At 49.4% G+C, this 12,917-nt stretch overlaps 5 protein-coding genes across 5 annotated transcripts; 3 read left to right on the forward strand and 2 right to left on the reverse strand.

Moving 5' to 3' along the window:
* Positions 1 to 170: 170 nt before the first annotated feature.
* On the forward strand, positions 171 to 1,598 carry COCCADRAFT_90968 (uncharacterized protein; the record flags this gene model as incomplete). The annotated part of the gene is made up of 2 exons (XM_007712158.1): positions 171 to 506; positions 573 to 1,598. 2 exons carry the CDS (start codon positions 171 to 173, stop codon positions 1,596 to 1,598), a joined length of 1,362 nt encoding a protein of 453 aa, XP_007710348.1.
* Positions 1,599 to 4,564: 2,966 nt separating this feature from the next.
* COCCADRAFT_24691 (uncharacterized protein) lies at positions 4,565 to 5,417 on the forward strand (the record flags this gene model as incomplete). Its single annotated transcript, XM_007712119.1, has 2 exons — positions 4,565 to 4,613; positions 4,672 to 5,417. 2 exons carry the CDS (start codon positions 4,565 to 4,567, stop codon positions 5,415 to 5,417), a joined length of 795 nt encoding a protein of 264 aa, XP_007710309.1.
* Positions 5,418 to 6,034: 617 nt separating this feature from the next.
* On the forward strand, positions 6,035 to 7,987 carry COCCADRAFT_90952 (uncharacterized protein; the record flags this gene model as incomplete). The annotated part of the gene is made up of 3 exons (XM_007712159.1): positions 6,035 to 6,267; positions 6,380 to 6,778; positions 6,829 to 7,987. The coding sequence occupies 3 exons, from the start codon at positions 6,035 to 6,037 to the stop codon at positions 7,985 to 7,987; spliced, it is 1,791 nt and encodes a 596-aa protein (XP_007710349.1).
* Positions 7,988 to 8,477: 490 nt separating this feature from the next.
* COCCADRAFT_24693 (uncharacterized protein) lies at positions 8,478 to 10,356 on the reverse strand (the record flags this gene model as incomplete). Its single annotated transcript, XM_007712120.1, has 2 exons — positions 8,478 to 8,494; positions 8,706 to 10,356. The coding sequence occupies 2 exons, from the start codon at positions 10,354 to 10,356 to the stop codon at positions 8,478 to 8,480; spliced, it is 1,668 nt and encodes a 555-aa protein (XP_007710310.1).
* A 1,121-nt stretch (positions 10,357 to 11,477) lies between these two features.
* Positions 11,478 to 12,635, reverse strand: COCCADRAFT_24694 (uncharacterized protein; the record flags this gene model as incomplete). Its single annotated transcript, XM_007712121.1, has 3 exons — positions 11,478 to 11,902; positions 11,950 to 12,252; positions 12,305 to 12,635. 3 exons carry the CDS (start codon positions 12,633 to 12,635, stop codon positions 11,478 to 11,480), a joined length of 1,059 nt encoding a protein of 352 aa, XP_007710311.1.
* Between the last annotated feature and the right edge of the window lie 282 nt (positions 12,636 to 12,917).

Raw genomic sequence — 12,917 nt, forward strand, 5'->3', positions numbered from 1 at the left:
AGCCTCGGCTTCGACCGAGCGCGCCACTAACGCGTCGTTTTGTATGCATGCAGCATGCAGCGGCGAGTCATGACTTTCGATTCACACGTTCAAGTCGCGTCTTTTTACTCTTCCCGCGACATATGCTTGCATCATAGATCGCACTCATATCAGCCCCATCATCCTCAAAAATGGACACAGACATCAACAGCCATGCAGCCTTCTCGCGCATACCACCATGGGTCAAAGCAAAGTTGCGTCCGATTGCAATCTCAAAGATACACCAAGTATATGAATGGGTTGAGACTGAGTGTATACCAGCAGAGCGCATATACAAAGCTCAACTCAGCGCAAGCAAGACGAGATGGGAGACTCCAGCCATCATCCACGAGCTGCGGAAAAAAGCAAAGGCGCAGGGACTATGGAATCTGTTCCTGCCAAACCACTTTGTTGAGAGTCCTGGATTAACGAATCTGGAGTATTCATGTTGCGCAGAGATAATGGGAAGAGTGTACTGGGCAGCGCAGGTAAACCCAACCTTCCCAAAATCACACATACCGGACAATAAAGCACACATCTGACTTCCTAAATAGACTATGAACTGCCACGCCCCGGAGACCGGCAACATCGAACTCCTCGCAAAATACTGCACCCCATCCCAAAAAGAAAAATGGCTACACCCCCTCATGAACGGCGATATATCCTCGGCCTATAGCATGACGGAACCCGACGTCGCCTCCTCGGACGCCACGCAAATCGCCATAAAAATGGAAATCACAGACAAAGAAGTCATCATCAACGGCCGCAAGCTCTACGGCAACTGCCAATACAACCCAGAAATGCAACTCTTCATCCTAATGGGGTGCTCCGACCCCTCCAACCCCAATCCCTGGAACAGACACACGACGCTCGTTGTGCCCGCCAACTCCCCCGGGCTCCGGCAAGTCAGAAACCTAACCATAATGGGCTACGACTGGGCGCCCGAGGGCCACGGCGAATTCGTATACGAGAACGTGCGGGTGCCGCTAGAAAACATCATCCTAGGTCCAGGTCGCGCCTTCGAAATCGCTCAAGGGCGACTGGGACCCGGTCGTATACACCACTGCATGCGGCTCATAGGCCAAGCCGAACGCGCCTTCGAACTCGCGCTCGTACGATGCATGGAGCCGCGCAAGAAGCCACGGGGCAAGTTCATCGGCGAGTTCGACAGCAACATCGAGCGGATAGCGGATATGCGCATGACGATTGATGCGATGCGACTCGTCGTTCTCAACGCAGCGGATACCATGGATCTACAGGGCAACAAGGCGGGCAAGTATGCGATTGCGCAGAGTAAGATTATGGTTCCGAATGCGCTGCTTAAAGTTATCGATGAGGCGATGCAAATGTATGGTGGGCAGGGACTCACGCAGCATACGCCTTTGCCTGAGATTTGGACGTATGCGCGATTTGTGAGGGTTGCGGATGGGCCGGATTCGGCGCATAGACATCAGGTTGGAAGGGATCAGATGAAGACGGCGCAGGGGTTTAGGGATAAGGCGAAGGGGTATACGGAAAGGTATAGGGAGTTGTGCAAGAAGTGGGGATTGGAGCCGGAGGAGTTTGAGGGGATAATGTAGTAGGTGTCTCTTCCTTTTGTATAGGTACGAACACATTAGCAAGTTTCATCACCCACATCCTGTGTGAGTATCAAGAAGGGAGTAAGGTGTATAAGAGCAATACAATACTATTGTTTCTTCTAGTTGTTGAAAGATAGGAAAAGGGTATCATATCCAAAGCCTAAAATGGCGGTTCATGTTGGCATCATCCACACATGCCCCGGTTTCGTTATTCATACTGCAATGGGCGGTGACCCAAAGCTTAAGGTGTCGTCATCGTCAAAAAAGGATGCTACTTCTTGAGTCGACATGATAAAGTCGTCAAATGAGGTGTTCGCCGCTGTCGTGGCAGCCGGCTTCGAGGTTAAGGTAGGATGCGATTCGACCGCGCATTGCTTTTTCGCCGGTGGTGCATGCGTCCTGGATGGCGCTGTAGTGGCTCTCCGTTTTGTATTAGCTACGGACATTGACTTCGGCAGCTGTGAGGCTCTGAGCTTTGCAAGTTCAGCATCAAGACCTGTTGCAAAAGGCCCTGGGTTCAAACATTTTCCAGCTATTTTCTTATTAGACATTGAGGGTCTGCTATTGTTGGTGACTGCAGACGAGCGTGCTGGCGTATATGTAGATGTTATGATAGGGTCGCACTTCAATGGCATAGCCAATGGCTCCACTCGTGGTGCCACAGGTGCAACTTGAGTTGTCTTGTGGGTTTGTGCAGAAGACGCTCTCTCTGAAAGTGCTGTCGGTATGATTTTCGACGCCATAGGAGTGGTTTGGATTTTCGATTGATTAGAGACACTATGAACAGGCTCATCATCCAGATCGTCGAGGGAGAAGTTCAGGTCTTGGGTGGAAATTGGGGGGAGGTCCTCAACGATGGGAAGTGAAGTGGCAATAGAGGTCGTGCTGGTTCCGATGGCCTTGGGTTCTGTTTCAGAGGCAATTTCACGCGAAATTTGCGTACTACTTTCAAAAAAGTCGTCCCAGCAATCGGCTGGCGCTGGCGATGCAGGTGACTTTAAGGATGTATCTGCAGCAGTTGTTGTGTTCGAAATGTTCGACAAGGTTGATTTCGACGCTGGAAGACCGGGAAGCTTGAAGTCTGGATTCGAATTTACTTGAGGCTTTGCTCGTAGCCCTGGTGATGTCGTCTTTCGGGATAAAATAGGAGGCGATATCCGACCTGGAATAGAAGGTAGCTTGAACCCAGCTTGCGGTGTGTCCCGTGGCGGTTGAGATGACGTGTAATTGATGGCGACGCAGATGGGAAACTGTGTGCGTTGAAATGGATATTGGTCCAAGTTCCTGTATTTTGCGCAGAAGGAAACCCGAGTAAGGAATGTTTTGGTGCCTTTTAGCCGTCCATCCAAGACCAAACATTCCAGCCGGTCATTCTCAGATCGCAGAATACGAAGATGTTGACTCTTCGATAACTGACTGCTCGTATGTAAGTCTCTTAGTACAGTAACAACGCAGCCGACTCTGAGACGTAGACGATGCGGTGGTAGTCCCACAGGATTCAGTTTATGCAATAGCCCTAGAGCCGGGTCCCATTCGTGCATCTTTAACGAGACATCCTGGGAGAGAAATTCTATCGTAGACCCAGCCAGTTTATCCAGAGTAGCCTCTACTGTTTTATTTATGGGTCCATGGGTGCGGGTGAAATCGAGGTCCTCGTTGACAGGACCAGGCTTTGGCGTAATCGGGGCGAGTAGCGGACCTGGTGTGATTTGAGCGGCAGGTGGTGGTGGTAATGGTGGCGGTGCATTCGCAGGGATTTCCTCAGCTGAATCTGACATAACTAGGTTGTGTGCTTCCAAAAGAGAGTCGTCGTCCAAGTCGTCGTCCGCCCATTGTTCGCCCAATGAAGCATTCGACTGAGGCAGGTCAAGGTCCTTATCCTTGTCTTCCTCGTCATTATACCATGGCTCCTTTTCCAGATTGACAACCGCCTCCTCTAACTTTCTTGTGAGTTCCAACTCCTTTTTGCGTTTTTCGTCATCGTTCCTTTTCTTATTCAACCCAAGAAAAGATTCCATCCCATTTTTCAGCTGCGCCTGGGTGTGGCTATATCCAATCAGCTGCGTCGCCAATCCAACCCCCAGCTGCTTTCGGGCTGCGGCTTCCTTTGCTTCTTTCTCTGTGCGCTTCTTTTTCGCGGCTTTACGGCGCTCTTCGGCCTCTCGCGCATACGTGGCCCGCTTGTTCAACTCCAACTCGCGCTCCAGCTGCTTCCTTTGCCGCTCACTGAGAACCGGGCCATTTTTTTTGTGCTGCCGCTTGACTTCGGTCGAGGTTTGCGCGATCCTGTGCGGGGTTGGTGTCATTGTGGGGTGCGCATCGCGTTGATGAGGGGGATGTGGGCAAGGGTATGGGGAGTGTGGCGGTGGATGTTTTGCATAGCCGCGCTAGCGACACGAAGTCACGTGCATCACCTATGGCCATACCAGCAACCAACAACCCCTTTTTGTGATCTTCCAAAGCAGTTTCAGACGGGGGATTCTAATGGAACACTAAAACAAGGCTTGACCAAAAATCTTCGCACAGTACTGGAATTACTATGTACGCGAAACTGCTGCGTCACACCACTGCGTGGTAGACATGGCCAACTTCAATTTATCCTGATAGATCGCCGCTTTCAAACCTACGTGGCATTGGTAATCGTCTTACTCCATCTACAATGAAATAAACAGCATACGTGCAGCGGACTAGGTTGATTCAGGCCCACGATCATCGGGAAAAGATCATCCGGCCTTCCCCAATGCCCATCTACCCCGCGAGAGCGGCATCACCCGGCATCGCGCCTTACCCTCTAGAGATGCGGACATATGAACTTCCCGAGTTGCAGCTTGTACGATGCTAGTCCTAATCAAGTAGCGGGGATGTAGTGAAGACAGCTGGTGAAATGATTGCTTGTACACATAGTACTGGAATTCGATACCTGTACAAAAGCGCGTAATTTGCAACTTTACACTAATCCTGTTGCCATGTCATTCGTCTTGAAGGGAGTCGCATACATTACTGGTGCTGGCTCTGGTATGTCCAACAGACTGATGCGTCGGACCTCGTAGTTCTTGTGGCTAACACTATCAAGGCATCGGACAGCACACTGCATATGCTCTTGCAAGGCAGGGAGTGCGCTCATTCGCCCTCGTCGATCGCAACCCCGTATCAAAGACAGTCAGCGAACTGAACAAAATATCGCCTGATGTCTTGGTCAAAGAGTTCGAGTTAGACGTCACCGATGAAAAGGCTGTTGATGATAGCATAGAAAAGACCGTCAAAGAATTCGGTAGATTGGACTACGCGATCAATAATGCGGGCATCAGTGGCATGATCAAGACGTCGGATCAGATACCAAGGGACGACTTTGAGAAGATTGTGTCTGTCAATACAATTGCTGTCTGGCAATGTCAGCGCGCCCAGATCCGGCAGATGTTGAAGCAAGACAAATTATTGGACTCTTATCGCTCCTATCGGGGGTCCATCGTTAACGTAGCGTCCATGTATGGTGTGGTAGCACCGCCGCTTAATGTCCCGGCTACAGCATACGCTACAAGCAAACATGCAGTTGTCGGCCTTACCAAAGCTGATGCGCTCGCCTTCGCCCACAAAGGCATCAGAATCAATGCCATATCCCCTGGCTACGTATTGACACCGCTGGTCCGTGAAACCATGAGTAAAGGCGACATGATAGAGCAAGAGAGGTTGAAGGTCCCAATTCACCGCTATTCAGAGATGGAAGAGATTGGCGATTGCATTGCGTTTCTGCATTCCGATGCGGCTAGTTACATGATTGGGGCCAATTTGGTTGCAGACGGTGGATACACAGTCTCATAAAGACCGGAGCAAGTGCATTCATTCAGTCGTTGGCCGACCATTCAATACATTATTATATCTTCTGCATATGTACGAAAAGTGTTTGCCAACAACATTCACCAAAGTCGGGGTCATCTCGGCAGACTTGTTTTCTCCACCCCAACTGTAACTGCTAGCTCCATCTCACTTGGAGATTTACATCTGCCACTACACTCCAACAAATCTATCGTGCTGACTATCCAGGGCTCGCATGAATCGCCCACTGATATCCGGTCCAACTTTCAAGGGTCAGTTTTCGAGTTGCCGTGTCATGCAATGATTACCTAGCTACGGAAATCGTTTGCCACGTCATGCTACAGGGCGTCACTTGCATCTTTTCTCCTTATTACGAGTCATCCACACTAAATGATTCCCCGGTATGAATTTGAACGCACTTAGCCGAACCCCAGATTTTGACGCATGACTAGCCTGACTCGGATTGTGGAGCGATCGATCGCATGTCTGACTCTTTGAGAGCAGGGCGTTGTAGTCCTGTCACAACAATAGAATTTAAGAACCTGTATATCTCTGGTCAAAGCCGTTGATCATCTTGTCTTCCCTCAAAGCTCCTTTGTCGAGTCACATAACATCTTGACACAATGGCAGACGGATTTATCATCCCATCATCAGCCAGTCCAGAATCGGATGCTCGACATCGATTACAAGGACCAATTCACGCGCAACGCCATGTCCGGGTCATATGTATCGGTGCTGGTGCTTCAGGTCTCCTGATGGCATACAAGCTGCAAAGACATTTTTCCAACTACAGTCTTCAGGTCTACGAGAAAAATCCTGAAGTGTCGGGCACTTGGTATGAAAACCGATATCCGGGGTAAGTACCGGCTAAGATCTTGGGGTGCGGGGACAATGCTACTCTGGCCCCACAACTCGCCCTTCTAACTTATCTATGGAAAATCAAGGCGATTACTAATTTTCACTCGCAGATGTGCATGCGATGTGCCTTCTCACAACTATACGTGGTCTTTCTTTCCGAAGCTTGACTGGTCGGCTGTCTACGCCAGTTCCAAAGAGATATACACATACTTCAACGACTTTGCATCAAAGTTCGGACTCCATAAATATGTCAAGACCCAACACCAGGTCATTGGTGCACAATGGAACCAGCAAAAAGGAGGCTACAATGTGCAAATCAAAGACCTCGAGACTGACAGAATAGTGGATGACCATTGTGATATCTTAGTGAATGCTGGAGGCATTCTGAACAACTGGCAATGGCCCGCTATACCAGGTCTGGAAAAATACAAAGGCACACTACTTCACACTGCAAATTGGGATGAGAGTATTGACCTGAGAGGCAAGAACGTTGGTCTTATTGGAAATGGGTGAGTCTTCTGTACTTTCCAATAACTAGCATACGCTAACCCCACCAAAGCTCTTCCGGCATCCAAGTTCTTCCAACAATCCAACCATATGTAAAGAAAGTGATAACATTCATTCGAGAGCCGGCTTGGGTTTCTCCTGTTCAGGGTCTTGAGCAACATGTCTTCTCTGAAAGTGAAAAGCTAGCATTTGCTACACAACCCGGGGTCTTGCGCGATTACCGCAAAGATATTGAGCGAGGCCTCAATGGCCAATTTGGCGTCTTCCTCAAAAACACAAACATACACAATGAAACCGAAGCTTATTTCCGGGAGCAAATGTCGGAAAAGCTAAAAGATGAATACCTTAGGAAGCGCCTCATTCCAGATTGGCAAGCCGGCTGCAGACGATTAACACCTGGTATTGGCTACCTCGAAGCCCTGGCCAAGCCAAATGTACAAACCGTATACGGCGAGATCAACTCAATAACTGAGCGTGGCTGTCTCTGCGACGACGGCAACGAGTACCCCGTCGACGTCCTCATCTGCGCTACCGGCTTCAACACATCCTTCAAACCACGCTTCCCCATCATAAACCCCTCAGGAACCAATCTCCAAGACGCCTGGACCAAAGAACCACGCTCCTACTTCGGCCTCGCCGCCGCCGACTTCCCCAACTACCTCGTCTTCCTCGGCCCCAACTGCCCCATTGGCAACGGACCCGTCTTGAGTGCCATCGAAGCCCAAGCCGACTACATGTGCAAGCTCATCGACCGCTTCCAAACCCACAACATATCGTCATTCGCACCAAAAGCAGAAGCAATCGACGATTTCATCGCCTTCAAAGACGAATTCATGAAGAAGACAGTATGGAACGATCCCTGCCGCTCATGGTACAAATCCCTCGGCCCCGATGGCCCCGTAACCGCGCTCTGGCCTGGCTCAACACTCCACTACATCGAGGCGCTAATGGAGCTGCGCATGGACGACTGGGACGTCAAGTACACGGGCAATAGGTTTAATTGGCTGGGCAATGGGTATTCGCAGACGGAGATTGATCCGACGGCTGATTGGGCGTTTTATATCCGTGAGCAGGATGATGATGAGCCGATCTCGCGGTTGCGGAAGTTGAGGATTTTGAATAAGAGTGGGACGGTGCAGCCGACTGCTGGGGTTGATTTTACAGGGGCAAGGGCGAAGGAGAGTGCGGTGGCGGTGGAGGCGAAGTTGTGAGGGGTTGGAATGCACGGGTAAAGGAGTAAGTGGGGGTTTGTGCTTGTATAATTTTTGAGTGGAGGGTTAGGAAGTTTTTCGTGGGATTTTGTATCGAGTAGTTGTTCTGAGTGTTTGAGAGGATCTTTTCGGTACGATAAATGGCTCTCGGCAATAAAAGAGTTTCATTCACGGTACCTGTCGCTAAGCATCCGATGCTGTGCAGTGTCAATGAGCGTGTATAGTGCTTTCATGGAAATGAGCAGCGCTGGGTAGCAGCTGTACTATCTGGCGCGATCTTAACAGGTGTAGATAAAAAATATGGATCATACGTGTGATACTTCGTGGTTCCCCAGATGTTTCCAGATATACAATCGATATACCATTGGGCCGTGGACCCCTGAGATAGCCCCATAGAAGAATATCTGCTCGATCCTCCATCGGCATTTAACCCCCGGTAGAACATACCTCATATGCATCAAGAGCGCATGAACAAACAAGCAATCGAATCTCATACAATTAGGCAATCTAGAAAGAGACATTCAAGTCTTCTATCTCTAAATCAAAACCAGCAGCCCCCATTAAACAAAGACAGCTCCAGCAAGTCCATTCTCACCCATTCTTTCCTCCATAATGAAAAAGAAATACAAGAAAGCAAGCACCACCACCCACATCCCACCAACCCACTGCCTCACCGTACCATACAAACGCATATGCTGAAAGTTCGGGTGTCACGTACGAAGCATGTCGCGGATAAGGCGAGGACGCGTCGTCGTCACCGTCGCCGTCTCAATCTTCGCCACGATTTCCATCGTCGGCGTGCTTCTCAAGATGGTAGGCACTGCGGTTAGGATTGGTATGCTTTTATCGGTGATGACACCGGGACGCCGCATGCCTGGGACAACCCGTGCGGCATCGAAGGGTGTGGGCATGACTTCGCCGGGTGGAGACCGCGTAGCGATAATGGTGGGGGTAAAGTCTTTGTCGAGGATAGGGTGGGACTGCCAGAAATTGAAGAAGAAGGGTGGTCGCTTCGCGAAGGTGGTGGGAACAGTGGTTGTAGGTTTCAGTTTCTCGTCTTGAGGGGTTGTGGTGGCTGTGCGAGATGGTTGAGAGGCTGAGGAATTGGCAATGGCGGTTTCCAATGTGGTGTTTTCGATCTTGGTACTTGGGTGTGATGCTATCTGAGGCTCAGAATAAGAGCTGGTAGAGGACACAGGAGGCAGTAAACTTGTCGACTCGTATATGGTCACAGGTACATCCTTCTTCCTCTTCATCAACTGAACCCTTGGCTCTGAGTTCTCAAAGGATCTCCCATCCAGGAAACTGTATGGTACCGTTCCAAACTTTTGAAGCACATTTGTCATGGTCATTATCGCGCTTTGTGCAGCTACTTGAATACTACCACCGATAGGCGTTGCAAGCTCCAGGGTCTTAATCGACATCTCGGCAAACATTCCGACCATAGCGGTCGCATTCTCGGTCTCGTGCCATTGTGCGAGGTTGATTTTTATGTCTCTGTGCGGCAGTCGTGACAAAGCATTGCAGCTCAGCTTGTTGAATTCCCTCAGTGATTTCGACGCGTTAGGCTGGTGAGCTGCAATCGAGGTAAACTGCGTTTGTTGAGACGTAAAGTCGCTCAAGAGACGCCCATAAGTTCTTTCCAGGTTTTGGGAGCGGTCGATGTATCGGAGGCGTGTTTCCAATTGAGATACGAATAGGGCTGTGTCAGTTACATCAGTACCCAAGCCAAGAAAAAGCGCGTTGGTGAGCTTATTGAATCCAGCATTGAGTGCAGCATTGAGATTTTGATGATCGATCTTAGTCTTCTTCTTCGACTTCTTCTTAGCCTTCTTCTTCATGGTCTTAACCATATCAGGATTCAAAACCTTGCAGACGGATTTTGAAAATCCGGTAACGAAACCATTTCCGAAGATGTAGCTTGAGCCGAAGGCGAGCGCATCACTCGTCTGAGGAACCTTTTTCATCTCCATCGAGGTCTCCAGGATATCTACACAGACACGAGCTGGGTAGCTTAAGGAGCTGTTTTGTCGGTGGCTGTAGAAAAATCTGACGTCATCCTCAGGGAGCAAGAGGGCAGCCAGGTACCCGCCGGCGCCTTCTCCTGGCAACTTGCCGACGGGAGTCATATCAGGCCAAAGTCCATAGTCTTTGGTTTCGAATGCACCCATCAACTCGACCAAGAGACTTTGTGCTGCCAGCCAGATAGCGGGGGTTTCGCCCAGAGGGGGATGTAACAACGATCTATACTCGATGCGCCAGTCGGGAAATGGTTCAAATAGACCTGATTCATCATGCTTCGCGCTGATTTTCCCTATGAGGGCGAAGACTGGCAGGACATTGCAGGCTAAGCGGATTACTTTCGTCATTCCAGATAGCAAGTGTGATTGAGAAGTTGAACGGGAGTGTTAACGCAGCGGAAATACAGAGTGGAACTTCGTATAAGAATACCATTAACAATATATAGCTGTAGATTGTGTCATATGTGCAATAGGCTCTCATTTGAATCAATTATCGCTAGAAAGAACAGTGACGCAAGAGGTAGACGCATTAGACTTGTGAGTGTAATCATCTCAAATGCATCTGTCGTTTAAGGCATGCTCAGTAGACCCCATTTGGGACTAAAGATCTTTGTAATGAGAGTGACACGAATAGACCCGCCTTAACTGCTCATATTGAGGCACTTTACCAAGATAATGCGTATACAATATGTGCATATGACAACGCTCGAGCTGTAATCGCCAGTCGATTTGGTGGTGCAGGGTCGCGATTCTGTTGGTGTAGACCCACGTTGAGCAAAGAGGGTCATATGTGGAAACGTCATGGAAAGGGGGGAAGATACCAGGTGCTTATTGATCAAAAGCAGGGTCATGAATCCACTGCTATTATATCCCGCATTCACATCCTAGAGCTATAACACCATCCGGTAAACTCATGATTTACTCTAGGAGTAGCGAAGAGCGACTTGTATTACAAAATCAGTAGCATCTAGAACAGCAAATACGTACCAATGGGCTTTGAGACGCATCTCACGTATCGCGTATAGCCAGAACATACAAATTCGTCTCAACCGTTACTCGATGCATTTATTGAAATCACCATGATGTGGGAAAAGGGAACAGTCCCCGCCGCACGGATCGGTGCAGGCGGAGGGTCAATGTGGGGAGGTCTTGGCATACTTACAGGTAGTACGTAAGTAGTCGCCTCTGGGTTCGGCACTTTGCTCACCGTGTCTCTGCATTCTCAGCCACGTCGTGTTGTCATCTTACATACTTTCAAGGCACGGGCATACGAGCTCGGAATCTTGAACCCGACATGGCGGATCATCCGCGCAAGCCATGAGTTATTTTGTCCTATTAGCTAGCTATGTGCGGTATCTAAAGTTCAGTCTCTCGAAGAGAAGTGAGCGGAAGAAGTGAACTATTGCCTGCGTCATGTTGTGTTTGAGCAGTTTGCCTTGTTACAAATTCTAAGTCTCAGAACCACCCTTCTACGCATCTGAGGACGGTGATGGGGATGGTGAAGGCGCGGCGGCTTGAGGTGTGCCTGGCCAACCCGCGTATTTACTATCTGGGTCCTCCACAGTACCTTCAGCAGTCCACTTCCCGACAGGAGACGTCCAATTCTGAATTGCATGAGGATCAATGCCCACGTCAATCGTTGCATACAACCCGTCCTCGTAAGTTTTGCCAATCTTCGAGACCTTCATGAATGGGTTCTCAGTGTGATTAGCGTAGTAGATAAAGAGTGCATCCATGTCATTTCCAATTTGGTATTGCCTGTTCAAGGTGTAGGGATATATCTTGTTGAGATCGTTGATGAATTCCTGTTCAAAGTAAAATTGACCAACGTGGGTGATGGTACCGCCTTCGATAGTGTTGTTAGGAAGGAGTTTGGCGTGATGGTGAACGACAGCTAAGATCATTAGCGTTGGAATATGGAGGTGTAAATGGGGGTCTTACTGTGCAGATGATTTGTACGGCCACCATAGTATCCTGGAATGAGTGTGATGAAGGAAGCGGTGCCATCAACATTCGTCAATTGTACACCACGCAGGGCATTTGAAGAAAGGTCCGACGAGCCGTTGCCGTTGACAGCGGAGTGCACGCCGGAGTAGACACCAGTCGCGTTAGTTCCCCAAAGCTCTATATAAGCACCTTTGATAGGACTGCAATCCCGTACGTCGATCAAATTAATGTCGACATGTGCTTTAGGGCCTCCCTGACCAGACAAGATATTCTGCCGAACGAGTTCGCCGGAAATATCTCAAGATGCGTTAGCAGACACACTTTTCGTCTCCTGGATTGAGGAACTCACAGAAAGGGCCGTCAGTTTGCTCGATATCAAGCGTGCATGCGCCCTTTTTACCGTAGCTCAATTCCACTTCTACAGGGTCGCGACGAACCAACTCGTGTGCTTGTGCAAAGCCGGCTTCGACTCGCAGTTCATGAAGCCTGTCCTCGCGCCTTTGGTGCTGCTCTCTGACCCACCCAGAATCTACAAGACTACGCTTGCAATCTAGGATGCTTCGACGCTCCGGATGGTTGAGATGAGCATGTCTTCTCAAAATTTCCTTATGGATATCGCCGTGTGCGAATACATTGGAAGCCAAAAAGGCAGTGGTGAGAGCAGGTATAAGATGAACCATGGTGGCAGCGCAGGATCCGTAAAGGAAAGCAATCTTCCCTCCATTGTATCACTACGGAATTTAGTTATTTATACGTCTCGTTCTCGGTGCGTTGTTGTCATTAAAGTTACGGAGGTGCAGATCTGTAATACCACCACCCCAGCATTCAATCCGTATTCCCTGTAGTGCTTAACGTAGTGGATAAGCGAGTTGTTACACGGGGTTGGGATCTATACTTCTCTTGCCGGGTCCCACACTAAGGCCGGTGAGCTTTACGCTAGTGTTCCGTGAAAGTTGTCTGGC

Source organism: Bipolaris zeicola, assembly GCF_000523435.1.
Source record: "Bipolaris zeicola 26-R-13 unplaced genomic scaffold scaffold_39, whole genome shotgun sequence".
Lineage (NCBI taxonomy): Eukaryota > Fungi > Ascomycota > Dothideomycetes > Pleosporales > Pleosporaceae > Bipolaris > Bipolaris zeicola.